General features: G+C 41.0%; 1 protein-coding gene across 7 annotated transcripts in view; it reads left to right on the top strand.

Annotated features, from left to right (window-relative positions):
• The window catches only part of EIF4G2 (eukaryotic translation initiation factor 4 gamma 2), a 46,866-nt gene extending 35,784 nt beyond the window's left edge, over positions 1–11,082 (top strand). For 4 of the 7 annotated variants that reach the window (XM_083598546.1, XM_083598543.1, XM_083598545.1 and 1 more), the window contains exons 5-22: positions 1,450–1,552; positions 2,647–2,778; positions 2,869–2,935; positions 3,026–3,177; positions 3,354–3,464; positions 3,843–3,926; positions 4,015–4,113; positions 4,527–4,668; positions 4,772–4,932; positions 5,480–5,593; positions 6,037–6,162; positions 7,164–7,268; positions 7,468–7,683; positions 8,598–8,856; positions 9,053–9,257; positions 9,483–9,694; positions 9,860–9,981; positions 10,268–11,082. In XM_083598546.1, the coding sequence (XP_083454672.1) occupies positions 3,094–3,177; positions 3,354–3,464; positions 3,843–3,926; positions 4,015–4,113; positions 4,527–4,668; positions 4,772–4,932; positions 5,480–5,593; positions 6,037–6,162; positions 7,164–7,268; positions 7,468–7,683; positions 8,598–8,856; positions 9,053–9,257; positions 9,483–9,694; positions 9,860–9,981; positions 10,268–10,333 (2,106 nt within the window). In that variant the 5' untranslated portion in view covers positions 1,450–1,552; positions 2,647–2,778; positions 2,869–2,935; positions 3,026–3,093 and the 3' untranslated portion in view covers positions 10,334–11,082. The remainder of the gene's footprint in view (positions 1–1,449; positions 1,553–2,646; positions 2,779–2,868; positions 2,936–3,025; positions 3,178–3,353; positions 3,465–3,842; positions 3,927–4,014; positions 4,114–4,526; positions 4,669–4,771; positions 4,933–5,479; positions 5,594–6,036; positions 6,163–7,163; positions 7,269–7,467; positions 7,684–8,597; positions 8,857–9,052; positions 9,258–9,482; positions 9,695–9,859; positions 9,982–10,267) is intronic. The other 3 variants (XM_083598547.1, XM_083598548.1, XM_083598549.1) reach the window with 1 other exon arrangement.
• The last annotated feature ends 1,886 nt before the right edge of the window (positions 11,083–12,968 follow it).

Raw genomic sequence — 12,968 nt, 5'->3', positions numbered from 1 at the left:
CTGAAAGCTGCACACTTTGAGGTTGCCCATACTGTGCCAGACTTAATCTTCCAGTTTTGCCCCAGTCCCACATTCTCCTTGGCACTTGCATTTAGTAGTTTCACGTCTCTGCCACCCATGGTTTATTTAGATTATTGCTTCTTCTGCATGACCTTTGTGCAGTCTATTAAATGGATTCTGTACCTGCGCCGAGACCCATCTAAAAAACTTAAAGCTAGCCTAGAGTTTTGACAGGTACCCCACCTGTCAGACACACAAAGCAAGGGATGTGCCTCCTATCTTAGGCTTTTTTGACTGCTGCAATAGTAGGACCATTCAGAGAACTGCCATCACCTACTTCTGACTACCCATGGTGGGATTCACCTAACCAGGCCCGTCAGTGAAGGCCTTTTGCAAATACTTGTGCTTTTGCAATGGGGTTTTCTCATTTCTCATTTGTCTGCATGCCCCCTGAGACATGGGTTGGAACAAACTCTAGAACAGTGCACAGGAGGGAGAGGGGGATTGTGAGCGTGTGGCATTGAATTCCAGCCCCTATCTTTTGATCTAATTCTTTTCCTCCTGCCCTTAGCATATTTCCTGGCTTTAAATGTTGTGAAGGTTTGCCCAAGTCGTCACTTGCTTGTTTCAAGCTATATTCATCTGTCCTTACTATAGTTTTGGTTTTGTTATCTGCTATACTCCCTTGCTTCAGTATCTTTGTAACTTAGTTTTCTTATATCCTTCGCTGTCCTCAGCCTGTCCTACCGTGGGGTATTAAACCAGCAATACTCATGTTCCTTCACAGAAGTTGAACTGTAATCTACTTAGTTTTTGAGTAGCTCTATATTTGGTGCCACCACACCGCCTCAGCGAGTTGATGATGGAAGCTTTATTTATGCGACCTCAGTACAAAATAGATAGAATACACAATATGTTTGCAACTTTTCCTGCAAAAATTGCATTGGAGCACAAACTGTTAGGAAAAGCTAGTACTGGCTATGGATTCCTAAACATTTTTTAAAGCCACCTATAATAGACAGAAGGGACGCGGGTGGCGCCGTGGGTTAAACCACAGAGCCTAGGACTTGCCGATCAAAAGGTCGGTGGTTCAAATCCCCGCGACAGGGTGAGCTCCCGTTGTTCGGTCCCAGCTCCTGCCAACCTAGCAGTTTGAAAGCACATCAAAGTGCAAGTAGATAAATAGGTACCGCTTCAGCGGGAAGGTAAACGCCGTTTCCGTGCGCTGCTCTGGTTCGCCAAAAGCGGCTTAGTCATGCTGGCCACATGACCCGGAAGCTGTACGCCGGCTCCCTTGGCCAATAAAGCGAGATGAGTGCTGCAACCCCAGAGTCGGTCACGACTGGACCTAATGGTCAGGGGTCCCTTTACCTTTATAATAGACAAAGCTATAAAAAAAGGGATTCTGCAGAGATGCTTATACAGTTTCCTTGTTTTGTTTCCTTTCAGCATATTAAATAAGCTTACTCCTGAAAAGTTTGACAAGCTATGCCTTGAGCTCCTCAATGTGGGTGTAGAGTCTAAGCTCATCCTAAAGGGGATCATACTGCTGGTAAGTGAATATACACTTATTAGAAAACTTATGATTAAAAAAAGTAATTGTTGTACCATATAATGCAGGTGTAACGTGGGGGGGGGGGACAAGCTTGAAAGTTACACATCTAGAACAGCTTTAGCACTGTTCCTCGCTTGATCCAGATTGGATAGAGTCCCTTATCTAATGTCCATTAAAGGGGATAGCAAGAGGACTCAAAACATCACAGACCTTTTCATCCAGTCCAATTATGCTTCTGTTGTGAAATAAAGTTGTTCTAAAGAGGAACTACACCCCAAATTAAATTTCTACAAACAGCAACTTTGGGTCTGGTCAGTGGTTGTCTGAGCAACCACTGTGTTTATCTGTGCTTGCAACCTTTCTTCACTTAGCAAGTAGTGTTGCATTTTCATGAGCTGATACAATGATCCTTGTGACCACTCATAGAAGAGACTTAAGTAAACCAGATTAGTTTGTAATTTGACTTGCATAAACAGAAAATGGTTATAACCCTTTTATAACTATTTGAGATGAAATACTATTGTAAACAATTTTAGTTCTTGGGAACAAAAATTTTCAGGTTTTTATCATTGCATTATCTTACATCTTGAGGAACAATTCTTACACTGTATTGGAGCAATGAGTGTAGCTCCACAGCAATATCCCAACCTCTGCATCCAGTTCTATGACAACATTGGATGGAGGGGGAGGCAAGAGTATGGTTATCTGGTATCCCACAACTGTCCTCGCCAGTTGAGAAACAACAAAATAATTTGCCTAGTATGGGGCACTGCTAAGGCAGTCTGGCAACCAGTCAAATAAAAGCCAGCTCTTTGCTTCTCTTACTCATTGTGGGATCCCAGAGTTAGGGTGTCTGTGTGTGTGCTACAGTCACATCAAAGTAAGTCTTGTGTCTCGGAATTTAGTGAATAGCCAATATGCTTGCATTGCGCTGATTGCTAACATTGGAAGGGGGTAGGGAAAGGGTGGTGTTGAACCTGCAGCTGTGCACTTAGCATATCATGCACAAATGAAGCAACATGGGATCTGCTGCTGAAGAGTTATTTATACTCTGGTTCTTCCAAATAATTCGGGAAAGCCTTTTTCTCTAGATCGTAGACAAAGCCCTTGAAGAGCCAAAATATAGCTCGCTATATGCTCAACTATGTCTGCGACTGGCAGAAGATGCACCCAACTTTGATGGCCCATCAGCAGAGTGTCATCCAGGACAGAAGCAAAGCACAGTGAGTACAAACGTCTGTCAGACTAATGCCAATGTGAGAATTAGTTTTGTGTAACTACAAGGTGTTAAATTATTGCCTTTTTATTTCTAGACATTCAGACGCCTCTTAATTTCTAAACTTCAGGATGAATTTGAAAACCGCACCAGAAATGTTGATAGTAAGACTTCAAAATAATTTTAATGTAATTCCTGTTTTGCTTCATATGTTATACAAACAGAACAACATCTATTATCTCTCTTTTTTAAAGTCTATGATAAGCATGATGCCCCCCTCCTCCCCGAGGAGGAGGAACAGAGAGCCATTGCTAAGATCAAGATGCTGGGAAACATCAAATTCATTGGAGAACTTGGCAAGCTTGATCTTATTCATGAATCTATCCTTCATAAGTGCATCAAAACAGTAAGTGGTGCTTTTTCTTCATTTGGGCAGAAAATTATAATTATATGTGGAAGAATAACTGGCAGCGTATTACATTGATATTTAGTTTAGTGAGATTTTATGTGAACTGTACTGAAATGGTAACAAAAAACGAGTTAGTAGGTGCAATTTTAATTTTTTTGCTTTAAAAAATTCAGCTTTTGGAAAAGAAGAAGAGAGTCCAACTCAAGGATATGGGAGAGGATTTGGAGTGCCTCTGTCAGATAATGAGGACAGTAGGACCTAGACTAGACCATGCAAAAGCCAAGGTAAGCATTGCCTAAATTGCATAGGTTTGTTGCTGTCTTGTAGTTTTTATGTTTTTGCTCTTAGGAAACAGTATAATGGTTTTGTGTGCTGTATTTACGGCAGCTTATTATTTTATACAGAAGTATTTCTATGTCAGTCTGGAGTAGAAATTGATGAACTTGCACTGTAAAACGTTCAGTAGTAAATAACTGCTTTACAGCAGGACTTAACTAGGAAAAATTGAAGGCCAGAACCAAGACATTTCCTCTGGTCTTATTTAGACTTGTACGTAGAATGTTCTGGTTCCAATCTCTGTATCAATTTTAAAGAGGCTTGCTTCGGATGATGTGTGTTATAAGCCCTTCACTTGAATGCACATTGCAAATTTCTCTCAACAGTCCTTAATGGATCAGTACTTTGCCCGTATGCGCTCCTTGATGATGAGTAAGGAATTGCCGGCAAGGATTCGTTTCCTGCTGCAGGTAAGAGCATAAAATTGTTTATTTTGGCAGGTTATGTATTTTTGGCATATGTCATTGAACTTAATATTCTGTTTCTTTATTATTTAAGGATACTGTGGAGTTGAGAGAACACCGTTGGGTTCCTCGCAAAGCTTTTCTTGACAATGGACCAAAGACTATCAATCAAATCCGTCAAGATGCAGTGAAAGTACGTATTTATCTAGGCAAGTGCTGTACTTAGGTATGTGGCTCAACAGACATGCTGCTGTCTGGTTGAGGAACCCTGCTGAATAGGATGAGCTATGGTATTGGGAACGGGACGGTGGGGGGTGTTACCTGAAAATCAGATGAAAACTGATTCCATGGGCAGAGCTCACGGTCTAGTTGTCCCCACTCAGCTGCTAGGAATCAGCTGTGCAGTGTCACCCCATTCAGCTGGGGTTACTTGACCTTTGGGGCGGTGGGTTACTGGCCGCAGTGAGGAGAGGCAGGGAAGTTTGCTTCGATGAGCCTTTATTACATGTGCTTGTATCTGGATCTATCCCAGTGGGTATCTACTTATCATAGACTTGGGATCTCCTGTTTTAACTTAATTACATAATTTAACATTTTGTTTTTAAGGATCTGGGAGTTTTTATTCCTCCTCCTATGTCTCAAGGGATGAGAAGTGACTTCTTTCTGGAGGGACCGTTCATGCCACCCAGGATGAAACTTGACAGGGATCCACTTGGAGGGCTTGCTGATATGTTTGGACAAATGCCTGGTAATTCCTTCAACTTTAGGAAGTAATAATATCTTTTCAATGCACTTTATGTAGCTATGTTAAGATACTGTAGTCTGATTGTTTGTTTGTTTTTATTAAACAGGTAGCGGAATTGGTACTGGTCCAGGAGTTATTCAAGATAGATTTTCACCCACCATGGGGCGACATCGGTCAAATCAACTTTTCAATGGCCATGGGGGACACCTCATGGCCCCTGCTCAATCCCAGTTTGGAGAACTAGGCAAATCCTTTTTGAAAAACCCAGTAAGTGATGTTAGTGAAAGCAATACTACACACCTGATTCTTGCAAATTCCTATAAGAAGGATAAATGATTTAATACGTTGCTTAATGTTAAATAAGCTTCACAGAAGGCTCTTAACAATTAATTCTTTCCTACTCAAGTAGTAGGTTCCAAGGCTTTCTGTCCCACAATTGATAAAACTAAAATTCTGCCGTCATTTGTCTGAAGTAACTATTGTATCTTATGAATGAGCATTAGTGGTTGTAAAGATTGAGCTGTGAACCAAAAAGTTTCCAGGTCGTGTTTCACCTCTGCCATGCTTGAACAAGCCATTGCATCACACATTTATACTCACTCTATCAAAATGATCTCCAAAGTAGCTTAACACACATTACTTCCTTGCTTTGAAATGAATTGTTATTATCTCTTGATAGCGAAGATAATACTGACCTTAACAGTATTGTTGTAAAGAATGCACGTGAAGTACTTTAGACACTTAACACTATATAATACGAGCAAGTACTGGGATGTGGTGGTCTTCATCTCCCTTTCACTCTCCTTGAAAACAGGGGCAAAGCCAACTATACCATAATCAGAATCAGGGACTTCTATCCCAACAACAAGGGTCGTCCAAGGATATGCCGCCACGGTTTTCTAAGAAAGGACAGCTTAATGCAGATGAGGTATACACTTAAGTCTGAACAGACTTGGTCCTAAATGAAATGCCCGATGATTATAAAAAGACGCGTTATTATGAGGACCAATGCTGGAACTCCCTCCCTACCTTCTGCCTCTTAACTTTTTTCTCTTTTCTCTCTTTCCGCCTGCCCCTTTTCCTCTTCTTCCTTCTCCCCTCCCCCGGGAGTCTCCAGTGTCCTATGAACAAGATTATGAGATATGAGGGCAATATGTTCATAAAGAAAGAGCAGTTGAAGTACACTGAAAGTTTCAGATAATGGTTGGGGGCATAAAGGGCCATGGTAAAATGGCATCTCCCTCAAAACTAGTTCCCTACTTAGTCATGCTGTTGCTGAGGCTTATTAAATGCTTGTGGATAATGTGCAACTCTCGCTACACTAATAGAACTCTTGGTACAGAATTCTTAACCTCTTCTCTCTCTCCACAGATTAGCCTGAGGCCTGCTCAATCTTTCCTAATAAACAAAAACCAAGTGCCAAAGCTTCAGCCCCAGATAACTATGATTCCTCCCAGTGCACAGCCACCACGTACTCAGACACCACCTTTGGGACAGGTAAAGTTACCCATGGATGACAGCTGTGACTAATGTTGTGGCTGGGTGGAAAGTTAGAGAATTATGACCATTGGCCTGGAGCATGTGGAATGCTGTCTCCAGGAAGGCTTGCATGGTGCCTTCGTTACATATCTTTAGGCACCAAGCAAAAACATTCCTGTTCATGCAGGCATTTGACAAACAATCTATGGCCTTTTAAGCTATGGCAGGGGGAGTATCGCTTTTCTTAACTATTGTGTGTGGTGTTTAATATAACCCACCCTGTGATTCTCAGATGAAGGTATAGAAATTTTAATAGTAACCTGGCAGCCCACTACCTTTAATGTGGCTGTGGGGATTGAAAACACAGTATCCTGAATAAGACTCTCCATAAGAGAGTTGCAGCTTATGTCTTCAGCAAGTCTTTCCTTATATTTAAATGTTCAGAAGACCAAAAGCTTTTACAGCAAGACCATTTTCTCCCCATGCTTGCTTGTTTGGGAGTATGTTGAAGCAAACTTGGAGACCCTAGATTATGGAACTCGCTTTGCCACAGAAGTGTGCATGGTTTCCATGCTGTAAATTTCCAAGCATGTTTTAAAAACTTGAGCTGCTTCCCCCCCTCCCTCTACCATGGGAAGCTAGATTAGTTTGTTGTTTGCAGCTGGCCAACCCCTTAGATAATAGTTACGCTTCTGTGTTGGAATGTTTTCATACTGTTTTGCACCACCTTGGGTGCACCCTGCCCACCAAAGGTGACTTTTAAATTATTTTTTTGAATAGAAAATGTGTGTGATTAGGCCTAATGGAAAAGTGGTGGCTTTCATTGTGGAATTTTGGTCCTTTGTTGTGGATACTCCAGGAAGTTTGGGCACAGCACCCTCCTACTGGGTCCATGTATGTTTTGAGAGTTGCGTGGCCAAATAATTCAGAGTTTGAATCCAGCAACTTAAATTGTTTTTGAGTAAATAAACACTTTGTCACTTGTTTAATTTTCTAATGAGGGCTTTTTACTTTTCAAGCCACCTCAGCTTGGTCTCAAGACAAATCCACCACTTATCCAGGAGAAACCTGCAAAGACAACTAAAAAGCCACCACCTTCTAAGGAGGAGTTGCTCAAAATGACAGTAAGTTTCACTAAGTATTCTTGTACAGGCAGCTTCCAGCTTCCTATGGCTGTTACAGGAGTGGGCTTTTTGTTCCGTTTTATGGTCTAGCAGGGTTATTTGTGTTTTTAACTGTGTTATAAATCGCTTTGAGACCTTTGGGTAACAAGTATAATAAATAATGCTATCATTATTAAGATCAAGCATTTTTCTCTTTCAGGAAACTGTTGTAACTGAATATCTGAACAATGGAAATGCCAACGATGCGGTCAATGGTGTGAGAGAAATGAGGGCGCCAAAACACTTTATCCCTGAGATGCTAAGCAAAGTAATACTTCAATCATTGGATCGATCAGATGAAGATAAAGAAAAAGCAAGTGCTCTGATCAATTTACTTAAGCAGGAAGGGATAGCCACTAGTGACAACTTCATGCAGGTACTGTCTTTGTAATAATTTTGTGCTCTTTTTTTTGTTGCCTCGTTATATATATTGTGACACTGTTTTTTAATCATTTGATTAAGCAGCTTTCCCCCATTCATATAGGTGATACGTGTCTTAAAACTGGAGCGGGACCTCTTATTTCAGTGAAGGGGGATCCATGGATAGGTTGTTCTGTGCACTGCTCACTACTGGGCAGGCTGATGCAGATTATAATACCTCCCACTTCATACTGGGATGGACAGCCCATCTCCTTGAGTACTTCCAGTCCAGATCTGCTGCTCTGTGCTCTCAAGGATATTCTGTTGTGGACTGCGTAATGGGCAGAGCCATAAACAAAAGTCCTTCCAGTTCCAAGAACAAAGTGATGTAAAAAGATTGGGAGAACACTTTAAATCAGGAACGACACTTTAACCTCAGGTCCCAGGGGAAAGTGCAGCCCTGTAGGCCTCTGCCTGGCTTTGGGGCTCTTCTCCAGAAACACCATCTTCCCAGGATGCACCTCTCACTGGCCCTATTCTATACCTGGATGAATTGTGTCCTTAAATTACGATAATAATTCTAGATTGGCTCGATGGAGGTGTGCAGAAACCTGAGTTTTCTGTAGCTATACAAAAATCACATCCGTAGCCCTGCCCACTTTTTTTTCTTTGGGCAAAATGGCATTTGGCTCCCAATGTGAATAAAGGTCCCCACCCCTGCTTTGAATGGCTTGGAAACTAATAGGAAGGAAGGAACTCGGGGGTAGAAGCATGTGGCACCTTGAAGAGATAACAGGCTCCGATTACCCACTTGAATATTGGAGATCTTTAGACTTGTTCTTTGTTTTACATTGTTTGGCTGTCCTAATGTGTGGACATGTAATAAAAATATAATGACTACAAACAAATTTATCCTTTTTTTTCTTTCAGGCATTCCTAAATGTATTGGACCAGTGTCCTAAACTGGAGGTAGACATCCCTCTGGTAAAATCCTATCTAGCACAGTTTGCAGCCCGTGCCATAATCTCAGAACTAGTGAGCATCTCAGAACTAGCTCAACCATTGGAAAGTGGCACCCATTTCCCCCTCTTCTTGCTTTGCCTTCAGCAGTTAGCTAAGCTACAGGACCGTGAATGGCTAACAGAACTCTTCCAACAGAGCAAAGTCAATATGCAGAAGATGCTGCCTGGTAAGGGAACAAAATATTGGTGTTTCATTTATTTTTCTAAGGCTGTAACTGGGCCTAATACATAAAAGTTAGGAAATAACACATTAAAGACTTGACTCTTCAAATTGTGAACAAAAGTAGGGATGGCCAAAACATTGAGTTAGGTGACAAGCCTGAATGTTAATTTGAAAAAAATATATATTATTATTTGTTACAGAGATCGACCAGAATAAGGATCGTATGCTGGAGATCTTGGAAGGGAAAGGACTTAGCTTCTTGTTTCCACTACTAAAACTGGAAAAGGAGCTCTTAAAGCAAATAAAGTTGGATCCATCCCCTCAAGCGATCTATAAATGGATTAAAGACAACATTTCACCGAAACTTCATGTAGATAAGGGATTTGTTAATATTTTGATGACCAGGTAAGATGCACGTCTTAAAGCAATTCTGTTGAGTACCATGAATGTCCTTGCTTTTAGTAGCTGTGCTTTATAAAATGTGGGGTTAATATTGGGGTTCACAAATCTCTTAAATTCATAATTTATATCAAGGAGTCCTTGTTAGTCTTTCGAGATATAGTGCATGCCTTCTTGCAGGGACAGTGGTTGTCTATAAACAGTTGAGTCAAACGTATGCTATTGTTTCAGTTTCTTGCAGTATATTTCTAGTGAAGTAAACCCACCTAATGATGAACCAGATTCTTCATCTGCTCCTTCTAAAGAGCAGTTGGAGCAAGAAAAACAGCTGCTTCTTTCCTTTAAGCCGGTAATGCAGAAGTTCCTTCATGACCATGTTGATCTACAAGTGAGTGCCCTGTATGCGCTCCAAGTGCACTGCTACAACAACAATTTTCCAAAAGGTACGGATTCAATCTTCTGTTTCTCCATGCAGGAGAAAGCACTTGAGCCTCATCTTGTTATGTGAGGGTTTGGGGAGAATTCTAGCAAATGTGTGCACTGCAATCTGCACTATTGGTGTTTTTTAAAAAAAACAAAAAAAATAATTGTGCTTGATTTGTTTTTAGGCATGTTATTGCGCTTCTTTGTTCATTTCTATGATATGGAAATCATTGAAGAAGAAGCTTTTCTGGCATGGAAAGAAGACATTACTCAAGAGTTTCCAGGGAAGGGCAAAGCTTTGTTCCAGGTAAACCATCTCTTTGTAATCTCTTTAATTTGGTGCTACAACAAGTTCTATAGTTGGAATTTATTTGAAGCATTTGAACCCTGTAAAGTTGGCAAACGAGGGCATTGGAATCTGCCTTGCCAACAAATTCAAAATTTTGATTTATATAAAGCTAAAAGGGTAAAAGGATTAAATTTACTTTTTCTTAGTATGTGGTGATTTAATAATGTGCAGGGCCAGTCTCCATGAATATGTGATAAACCATTTGTCATTCTTGACTGTTAATATTATAACGGCCTAATTACAGGTAAACCAGTGGCTGACCTGGCTGGAAACTGCTGAGGAAGAAGAATCTGAGGAAGAAGCTGACTAAACCAGCCAAAGCCTTAAATTGTGCAAACATACTGTTGCTATGATGTAACTGCATTTGACCTAACCACTGCGAAAACTCATTCCGCTGTAATGTTTTCACAATATTTAAAGCAGCAGTAGGTCAATAGGACTTGCTTCTGCATAAGGGTTTTTGTAGTACGTCTTAATCATAGTCTACCATAAAAATATTTTAGAGTATATTTAATGTTTAGATAACAGTGTATTAGCAGCATGCAATAATTACATCATAAGTTCAGAAGCAGTCTGTGTAAGGATCTTCTTTGATGCCAGTTACCATAGGCTGTTCGTTAGAAATCTGAATAGCAACACTGAATACTGTAGAAATGCACTTTGCTCAGTGTAATACTTGAGTTGTTGCAATATTTGATTATCCATTTGGTTGTTACAGAGAATCCTTAACTGTAATCGATGGTGGTTGCCGTAATAGTATATTGCCTGTATTTCTACCTCTAGTAATGGGCTTTATGTGCTAGATTTTAATATCTTTGAGCCTGGGCAAGTGCACAAGTCTTTTTAAAAAGAAACATGGTTTACTTGCACAAAATTGATCATTTTGAAGAGGTGGATAAATGCCCTTGGAAGTGGTCTTTGTGGGTGTGAAATAAAATGGTGAGAAACTGAATTGGTCCCTATTATAGTATTGAAATTAAGTCTACTTAATTTATCAAGACATGTTCATGCCCTGATTTTATATACTTGTATCTATCAATAAACATTGTGATACTTGAATATCTGTTGAAATGGCTGCTCTTTAAAATTTGTTTGCCAAAGAAAATAGATATTGAAGCTGGAATTACTTGACAGGCTTTCTGAGTGGTCCCCATTCTTTGTGTAATCTGAATGAAGACAAACATGCTTGGGAGGGGGGTGCACTAGCATGCCATAATGCATGCTTTAGAATAATCTATAGGGCTGGAGTGCAAGTGGCATGTATTAAGCTCTTGATGAGTCTAGCAGCTTCTAGAACATTGGTCAAAAATTAGTTTGAGGGACCGGCAGGATTTAAGCGTGCAGGTACATCTTTAGAATTCCCCAATCATTGCCTCGTGATACCACAGGTTTTAGCAACAGCCACTACCTTAAATGGCTTGCTTTAAAAAAGCATTTGCTTTATCCTGCATGTAACTCCCAATATATTAGCTTCTGGAGGACAAATGTGAAAATAATCATGGCGCTGCTCAAAGCCATCTGGTTAACTTGGTGGAAACAACTGTGGAAGACAAAAAAATTGTCTGATCCAGCAACAGCTTCTTATTTCACAAAAATAAAAAGCAACTGCAAATAATCACCAGGAGTCTATGCTAATACTGTGTAGCAAACTAAATTGTGCCTGCATAGTTTCCCTAAATCTTGTCAAAGGTTTGCTTTTTCATTCTTTTAAAGCAAGAGACATTTTTATGTCCTGTTATGGCCAATGGATGCTCTTGTTCAACTGTCTAAACCCTAGGCAGGCAGAAGACCCTCTGAGGTGGACCTCAGTGTCTGGGCTGAATGATGGGGATGGAGATGCTCCTTCAGGTATACTGGGCTGAGGCCATTTAGGGCTTTAAAGGTCAGCACCAATGCTTTGAGTTGCGCTCGTAAACTTACTGGGAGCCAGTGAAGGTCATTTAGGACCAGTGTTATATGGTCCCAGCAGCCACTCGTAGTCACCAGTCTAGCTGTCACATTTTGGATTAGTTGTAGTTTTGGAGTCACCTTCAAAGGAGCATATTGCAGTAGTCCCAAGTTGAAGATAACCAGAGCATGAGCCACTCCGGGAAAATGGTGCGCCAGCAGGTAGGGTTCTGCTTGCGCACCAGATGGAGCTGGTAGACAGCTGCCCTGGACCCAGAAGTGACCTGTGCCACCATGGACAGGTGTGAGTCCAAAATGACTCCCAGGCTGCACACCTGGTCCTTCAGGGGCACAGTTATCCCATTCAATGCTAGTGGGATAAACACAACTTTGCTACTGATTGCTCCAGGCAAGTCTCCACTTGTGTTTCTAATAAATGTGTATCCACAATCCTCTTAAATCCCCTATAGAGCAGCAGAAGCTGGCCAGTATATTAGCAATGCACTGCTTCAGTATATATCTGTGTTTTTGTTCATATTTTAAAACAGGTTTTTGTAACAACCATTAGCTATGTGTTTATTTCTGTTCACGCAAGCTTCTGGTGGGCATGGAATTTCCTACTAGAGCCCAGCAGGTCAATTTGCTTTTCTAGGAGAAAGCTACCTTCCACCTTGCAGACCAAAGTGGAAGCAGCTGGCAACCTCGCAAAATCTGATGGGGATCTATAACACACAACTAGGGCTATTCTGCATTACCCATAGATCTGTACATTTGCAATCAGCTGTCTGCAAAAATAAAAACTAGAATGAAATAAAAGGACAGTGTGCAGATCCGCACCCAGGACACCCTCTTGCTCCATTTTCATGGCAACGGAAGCTGTAAGAACCTATCACCCACCAACATACGGTAACCTTTGTGGAATGGTGCGCAGTACCTGGGATGGAAGCAATTCCCTTTAAAAGCCTCTGAACAGAAATTTAGGGTTGATTCTGTTTTCAGCAGAGGTTCCTAGAGGGCACTGGGCACCTTTGGAGTAGGGCAGAGCAGTACCTCTGCAG

Source organism: Podarcis filfolensis, assembly GCF_964270895.1.
Source record: "Podarcis filfolensis genome assembly, chromosome: 1".
In the NCBI taxonomy this organism is placed as follows: Eukaryota; Metazoa; Chordata; class Lepidosauria; order Squamata; family Lacertidae; genus Podarcis; species Podarcis filfolensis.
Note: the sequence above shows the minus strand (reverse complement) of the source record. Positions and strands in the feature narration are given on the sequence as shown.